This window comes from Xyrauchen texanus, chromosome 13, assembly GCF_025860055.1.
Source record: "Xyrauchen texanus isolate HMW12.3.18 chromosome 13, RBS_HiC_50CHRs, whole genome shotgun sequence".
NCBI lineage: Eukaryota > Metazoa > Chordata > Actinopteri > Cypriniformes > Catostomidae > Xyrauchen > Xyrauchen texanus.
The window spans coordinates 10,489,323-10,497,687 of NC_068288.1; the positions used below are offsets into that span (position 1 = coordinate 10,489,323).

General features: G+C 38.7%; 1 protein-coding gene across 1 annotated transcript; it reads left to right on the forward strand.

Moving 5' to 3' along the window:
* The first annotated feature begins 32 nt into the window (after positions 1 to 32).
* Positions 33 to 8,144, forward strand: nudt15 (nudix (nucleoside diphosphate linked moiety X)-type motif 15). The gene is made up of 4 exons (XM_052141696.1): positions 33 to 222; positions 2,721 to 2,897; positions 4,290 to 4,486; positions 7,596 to 8,144. Exons 1-4 carry the CDS (start codon positions 182 to 184, stop codon positions 7,697 to 7,699), a joined length of 519 nt encoding a protein of 172 aa, XP_051997656.1. The 5' UTR covers positions 33 to 181; the 3' UTR covers positions 7,700 to 8,144.
* Positions 8,145 to 8,365: the final 221 nt, after the last annotated feature.

Here is an 8,365-nt window from a genome sequence, read left to right on the forward strand (position 1 = left end):
ACTGTGCTCCGAGAATCATGCCTGATGGTTTAATCTTTCCTCGGGACTCAAAACTCTCCATGTCATATATGAGCTCATTCCTTGATTGAGACGGTAATCTACTTTCTTTGTTGATGTTTTGAGGCGTATGCTGACCATATGAACATATCATAGATTGTGAGCTTCCGAGGTCGTACAAGGCATGATTTTTGCAAGGAGATTCATCTACCAACTAAGATATAGGTAAGTTTTAGTCTTTGGTGTGATTTCTCAGACAACATTGTTTCTCAGTCCTGCTAATGGTGCGCCCACCACTGGACATTTCAAATGTCTCTTTAATTCAACGAACACACCTTATTCAACTCTGAATCAGATTGAGCTTTATTGCCAAGTGTTCTCACGTACACCAGGAAGTTTTTTTGGTAATCGGAGAAACAAGTACACACAGAACATTACAGTGGGCCGGGTGAAGAACTATCACTGTTTTGAGCATGTTCAGCTCAAGGTTGGTGTGACCACACCAGACAGCCAGCTGTTGAACCTCCCGTCAGTTTGCAGGTCACTGTCGCGGATCAGGCAGATGACCGTGGTGTTGTCTGCAAACTTCAGGAACTTGACAGTGAAGGTCCCGGATGTGAGTTTCCTCAGTTTCACCATCCTTGCATAAGTCCAAGGTCTGTCAAAGTGTTGCTGGATATAATGCAGTCCCACGTTGACAGCATCATTCACAGACCTGTTTGCTTTGCAAGCACCAGTCTCTCAAATGACTTCATGAGCACAGACGTGAGAGCGACAGGTCTGTAGTCATTAAGTCCTGTGATTTTGATGCAGGAGCATTTGAAGCAGCAGGGAACTTCACACTGCTCCAGTGATCTAATGAAGATATTTGTGAAGATGGGGGACATTTGATCAGCACAGACTTTCAAACAGGCAGGTGAAACACCGTCTGGGCCTGAAGCTTTCCTAGTCTTTTGTTTCCGAAAGACCCGGCACACATCCTCCTCACGGATCATAAGTGCATAAATTGAATAATCATCTAATAATCGTTAGATTATTTGATTATCAAAATAATTGTTAGTTGCAGCCCTATTAGGGATGCACATATCCTCACAGAAACTGATATATGATGTCACAGTATCTATGAGCTCATCCAGGTCTGTGTCTGCATCTGCAACCTTGAAAACACTCCAGTCAGTGCAGTCAAAGCAGGCTTGTAGTTCCCGCTCTGCTTCATTGGTCTATTCTTTACAGTCCTAACTACAGGCTTAGCTGATTTTAGTTTCTGCATGTAGGTGGGAGAAGATGAACCAGAGATTTAGAAATTGTTGTGGGCCCCTCTGGACCTGTCACTGATAACACATACTTCACTTAGACTAAATGAAAAATGAGACAGAATATTAACCTTGGACAGCATTCACTTTCATCACATCTTTTTCCATGCAATTAAAGTGAATGGTGACTAAGGCTGTCAGTCCCTAACATTCTTCCAAGCATCTCCTGTGTCCCATGGAACAAAGGAGGTCATAAGGTTTTGGAACAACATTAGGATGAGTGTATGATGATAGGGTTTTCATTTTTGGGTAAACTATCCCTTTAAATAATTTTTAATGAGTATAATATTAATGCTATTATTAATTATATGAATCATTGAAAGATTAGAAGTACATTTCTTGAAATATAAAAATTACTGCATGGAATATTTAACGGTAAAAAATAAAAAGTTGAGTAAATTGTAAAAAAATAAAGCAACCAGCTGCAAAGCATTTTTGAGTTAACTCAACTTCAGGCAAATGAGTTGTGCCAACTTAACAATTCAAGTTGGATCAAAACAATAAGTTCAGCAAACTTAAACCTAGTAGATCTAGTTCAATAAATTTACAATTTTAAGTACAGCTGACCATAGTTTTCAATACTTAATATAAATAGCTATCCTTTCTTAAGCAAATCTACATTTCTACATAAGATCACATTTTTGTCCCATCAAACTATCAAGTAGTTCGGATAACTTAGAAAATGGTGTAGGTAACAATTACTAATACCTTCTAGAAATTACAACAACTTAATAATGGAAGTAACTTCATCAAAGCGAATCACCCTGTTTAAGAATGTTTTTCTTTTTCTCACAATTTGGCATGCCCAATACCCAATGCGCCCTAAGTCCTCATGGTGACCTAGTGACTCACCTCAATCCGGGTGGCGGAGGACGAATCTCAGTTGCCTCCGTATCTGAGACCATCAATCTGCGCATTTTATCACGTGGCTTATTGAGCGCGTTACCGCAGAGACATAGTGTGGTGACTTCACGCTAATCTCCGCAGCATCCATGCACAACTCACCACGTGCCCCACCGAGAGCAACAACCACATTATAGAGACCACTAGGAGGTTTTCCCCATGTGACTCTACCCTCCCTAGCAACCGGGATAATTTGGTTGCTTAGGAGACCTGGCTGGAGTCACTCAGCACGCCCTGGATTCGAACTTGTGACTCCAGGGGAGGTAGTCAGACCCAGACCCTCGACTTGATTGTTTTAAGTAATCTTAACTTTGTCTACTACATAAGATAGTTCAATCAACTTTTAAAGTTGAGTTTATCTGACAAAATTGAAGTCAGACTTTTTACAGGACATAGGGATTCAAAAGCCAAAAATGTTTGGGAACCCCAGGCTTATTTGAATGTTTGTCAAAGCTACACAAGACCCAGGCAACAATTAAATAACTCTGTCTGTCTATTTCATCACAGCTTTAATAAAATGTCTGAGAGTGTTCAAAATGGCAAGCCTATCCCCAAACGTCCAGGGGTTGGACTTGGGGTCCTTTTGACAGATTCCTCCAATCCAGGTAGTGTCCTGTTAGGAAAGAGGAAAAGCATAGTTGGGAAAGGTACTTACCAATTACCAGGAGGTCACATTGAATTTGGGTGAGTATATTGTCACTAAAGTGCATCAATGTGGCCTTTTGCCATGTTAAAAGAATAGTTCGCCCTAAAATGAAAAATCGGTCAATATTTACTCACCTTCATGTCACTCCAAACCCGAATGCTGAACACAAAAGAAGGAAAAAGCTTGTTGCATTAAGTACAATATTTAATAAGTGCAAATAGCAATATATGCTATATACGCTAAGTGTAATTAGCCAAAAAATGCATCTTCTTTGCACTACTGTATGTGAAAATAGTGTTAGATGCTCTTTGCAACCCAGTGCAAATAGTGGCAGATAATATTTGCACCCCTAATTAAATACTAAAATATATTATAGGCAGGGCTTACCTGGGCTTAAGCCCTGGAGCCCGTGTTAGCAGGGGGGCCCAGTCGCTGTATTTTCCCAATTATGTTTTCGGGAGAGTGTATGTAAACGCATTCTGCGGGAGACTCAGAGAGGGTGCGCAATGTCTAAACCCATTCGTGTAGCGCATGATCATCGAGTGAAAACGTTCTGCTCCCCCACCCCCCGACTGACAGAGGCGCAGTGAAACATAATCCCCGTGGCCCAGGACCACCTTAATGCAACCTTGAGCATAGCAGAACAACAGTCTACACCACAAACAAAATTAAACATGGTCACTTTATTATTAACACCATATTACTGAAGTAACACCATGGTTAATTGCAGTAAAACTATGACTTCTGCCAAAAAACTTGGTCACTACAATGTACCATGTTTAGTTTTACCCAGATCAAACCTTTCTCTCAACTCCCTGGCCTTCACTGTGATCAAATCAGTGCAAGGAAATCAACCTTTATATTCTTTTTTTTTTATTAATATAAGTAGTATTAAAGGAAATATTAAGAATGGAGGGAGGAAACAGGATGGGAACCATCGTTACACTCCACCCCAATACAGTGACACTAGGGGGTGCAGTTTGTCTTCAATTTGTGGCAGGTGCTATTTACACCTAGTGCAAACAGTCACTCCGAAGTGTCTTCTTGTGTTATATCTTCCATACAGTGAGAGTTCATAGCCTCTTTCAATATCTGTCAAAAAAAAAAAAAAAAAAACATTCACCTAAAAGTACTGCTAATGTAGTCCAAAAATGATGTTAGGCAGAATGTTAGCCTCTCAATCACCATTCACGTATATGGAAAAAAGATGCAATGAAATTGAATGGTGACCAAGGCTAACATTCTGCCTAACACCTTATTTTGTGTTTCCTGAAAGAAAGAATGTCATACAGGTTTGGAACAACATGAGGTTAAGTGAATGAAAACTTAATTTTTCTTTTTGGCTGAACGTTGTGAATTCTTAAGTAAAGTGCCACTGCATGTTTATACACATGGGTGGCATGTAAATCAGTTTTGTACTGCATCATCAGAGAGACTTGGGAGGAGTGTGCCCAGAGAGAGGTGATGGAGGAAGTAGGCGTCCGTCTGAAGAACATCCACTATGCATCTGTGGTCAACTCCATCAGAATGGAGGAAAACTACCATTATGTCACAATCTTCATGCAGGGAGAACTGGACAGGTCCTTCTCAGCTGAACCAGTTAATGTGGAGCCAGAGAAAAATGAAGGTAAATCTTTACCATGAATGTGTTATTGCTTGTCTAGACTCAGCCCCAGATGGCCTGCCTACAGAGTAGTCCATTCATGATAGTGATGAAAGTCTGGCTTGTGATACTATTGCCTATCTCATGCCACCTTGGCAGTCAACATTACAACATGCTTTACCAATTGTGAGCCAATATATATTTATATATAACAAAAAGGCTTATTTTAGATTACAAGATATGTTATAGCATGTCAGAAGGAGATGTACATTACACGAAAAACAAAGTTATGTTTACTGTGCACCTGGTTTCTACAGCCCTTCTTTCTAAATGGCAGACTTTTGTCCAGAATGAATTGCCATGTGACTAACTGACAGCATATTTAATGTGAGACCATCTGGCAGCATACTGTGTGTGTGTGTGTGTGTGTGTGTGTGTGCGCGCGCGCGCGCAAATATCAGTTCTATGTATATAACTATGTAGGGATGCACCCATACCATTTTTTTCTCTCCCGATCCAATTCCGATATCTGAACTCTCGGTAACGCTCTACACACCAATCCTGATCCAATAATGGTGTTTTCTAATCAGTATAGAATATCTATACCTCACTGTGTGGAACTGATTGGGGGTTCTCTTTTAGGCTATATGCAAAGTAACAAAAATATTTAACTACACATCATTTCATTGTAAAATAAAAAAAAAACCTTGACATAAAAAATGTGTAGGCTATAAAGACTTTTTTTAAATAACTGGACAATGCAGCAGTACAATTAACAGTAATTCCAATGAAAGTCTTCAGAAAAGAAGTATATAATTAATTTTTTACTTTTATCCAGACTTATTTAGACCTCTTTTTTTTGCATACTTTAGTTTTAATAGGACATCAGTCCACTTTTCAATCAGACAGTTATTTGTATTTTTTTTTTATTTAAAAGAATAGTTCAATGAAAATTCTCTCATCATTTATGCACCCTCATGTGATCCCAGATGTTGATGACTTTCTTCTGCTGAACACAAAATATATATATATATTTTGAAGAATATCTCAGCTCTGTAGATCCACAAGTGAATGGTGACCAGAACTTTGAAGCACCAAAAGCATATAAAGGCAGCATAAAAGTAATCCATATGACTAGTGGTTAAATCTGTAACTTCAGAAGCGATATTATAAGTGTGGGTGAGAAACATCAATATTTAAGTCTTTCACCTTCTTCTTCTGTTTTTAGTGATTTGCATTCTTCGTGCATATCGCCACCTACTGGGCAGGCAGGAGAATTCTTTTTTTTTTTAAATGACTTTTTTTATCTCCTCACACCTCTCATATTGCTTCTGAAGACATGGATTTAACCACTGGAGACTTATGGATTACTTCTGTGTTTCCTTTAGTGATTTTTGGAGCTACAAAGGTCTGATCACCATTCACTTGCATTGTATGGACCTACAGAGCTGAGATATTCTTCTAAAAATCTTAGTTTTCAGCAGAAGACAAAGTTTGGAATGAACCAACACATCTTCACACGGTTCTACACCAGCACTATAAAGAGCATCCTGACTGGCTGCATCACCGCCTGGTATGGCAATAGCACCGCGCACAACTGCAAAGCCCTGCAAAGGGTGGTGCAAACTGCCAGGAACATCATCGGAGGTGAGCTTCCCTCCCTCCAGGACATATATACAAGGCGGTGTGTGAAAAAAGCTCGGAGGATCATCAGAGGCTCCAGTCACCCGAGTCATGGTCTGTTCTCACTGCTACCATCAGGCAGGCGGTATCGTAGCATCAGGACCCGCACCAGCCGACTACATGATAGCTTTTTCCCCCAAGCAGTCAGACTGTTGAACACTTGATCTATCAGGATCAATAATTAGCACTGCACTTTATTCAACTGTAATCTCACACTGGACTGTCAACATATTCTCCTCAATATACTACTTCATACATATATATATATATATATATATATATATTTCATATACTCCTTACTTATTGTATTGCATATTGTGTATTCTATATTGTATTCTATATTGTGTGTATTGTATATAATTATCGTGTTGTGTAAGTATGTGTACATTTGATATGTAAATTGTGTTGTGTAAGTATGTTGTTTACTGTAATTGGTATATGTCTCGTCACTGTCATGACTGCTATGTTGCTCGGAACTGCACACAAGAATTTCACCTACTGTTGCACTTGTGTACATGGTAGTGTGACAATAAAGTGATTTGATTTGATTTGACATAAACATCTGGGATGACAGGAGGGTGAGTAAATGATGATAACGTTTTCAATTTTGGGTGAACTTCATATATTTTAATTAATAAAATAATTTATAAAAAAATATTATTATTATTCATACATAATATAATAATAATAATATAAATTGTCATTTTTAAACTTTAAATCCCTGGGGCTTTTTTGACAGAATACTCCAGGAAAAAGGTAACTATAGAGTGTCTGTATGTGGGCTAGTTCACAGTAGTTTAATATGTGTTTTATTCAAAATCTGTTGAATTGCTCCTCCAGCTCTGATCTCAATGCATGTTAAAATCTAACCAATGTAGATAGTGTGGAGAGCTCACATATTGCAAGCCGCTCTGAGAGCTAAAAACAGCAGCATGTCATCAGCCAGCGTGTGCTAGTATGTGTGTGTGTGACTCAACAGAGCAGCCCTCACTGCAGCACGGTGCATGAAGACTATTTATTTATTTATTTATTCAACACAGCCTTTTAGGATTCACAAAGCTATTGTATGGCTTTAAAATACTTCAAATAAAACTCATGAGAACATTGACTGCTTTTACTTTTATGGTTCTTTCATGTCATTTTTGGAGCTTGATAGTAACCTCCATGACTAACACACAGTATCGGATTTGGATCGGGTTCGCTGGACCGATACCTGCTCCGCTTTAAAACATCAGCATCAGAACCGATACTGATCCAGTTATCGAATCGGTGCATCCCTAGTTATTTCGGTGTTGCTGATATTTCAACAGTTATACAGCCTTTAATGAATGCTCAAACTCTGAATTGCTGGGAAGTTGGAATTTATCATACGTACTAATCAAATCCACTACATATCATAAAGTGCCCAATGCAAACACAAAGGAAGCCTAATTTTTTATTGCTTTCTCAGGTTGGACATGGAGACGATGGGAGGAGTTTCCCCCGGAAGACCAGCTTTTCTTGCCATTGGCCAATCTGAGACAACAGGGTTTCCAGCCATTCAGAAAGAGTTAAAGGGATTTGTTTAGTAATCAAGAGACGTCTTACACCTGATTCAGGATCAGTTGAACAGTGCTTATCTATCACCTTAGCCCTGGTGAAAAAATGTAAAGTGCCCTAGGCTTATGTAGTGAGATGGTAATACTTCCTGATTGACAGTTAGATCTATTGCAGTGATTCACCTATCACATTCATTTCCAAGAATTTGTTTTATTGCACACGCTCATGTACTATATTATAGCTATCATTCATAAATGCACAAGGCTTATCAGTTGTATTTATTTATCAGTCATATGTATCAAGTAATGACTGTATTGTTTTAAGTTATTGTCTTAAAGAATGCTTCTGGCATAATTGACAGCATAAAGACTTTTCCTGGGTAATCCCACTGTAATGCTTTCTTAACATTTTCCATGTCCCACCTGCACTCAAATCAGCATGACCAGGTATTACATTTTATTATGAGTTGGATTGTCATTGGAGATTAAATATGTATTAGCTGATCACTCTTCACATAAACTGGTGTACAGTGCATACCCTCAGGATAAAATACTTTTCAAATATATTATATAAGTACACACATTCATTTTAAAATTGTATAAAATAGTATTCTATGAAGATCCATGAATGGTGGAAACAGCGCCCTCTACCCGCGCACTGATGAAACACAGTCTGAATTCA

What these genes read in the sequence shown, in the direction of transcription:
- nudt15 (XM_052141696.1), top strand. Translation starts at nt 182, where the DNA reads ATGATTTTTGCAAGGAGATTCATCTACCAACTAAGATATAG. An exon ending in GGAGGTCACATTGAATTTGG is followed by an intron (nt 2,898 to 4,289) that starts GTGAGTATATTG and finishes CTGCATCATCAG; the next exon opens with AGAGACTTGGGAGGAGTGTG. An exon ending in GGAGCCAGAGAAAAATGAAG is followed by an intron (nt 4,487 to 7,595) that starts GTAAATCTTTAC and finishes TTGCTTTCTCAG; the next exon opens with GTTGGACATGGAGACGATGG.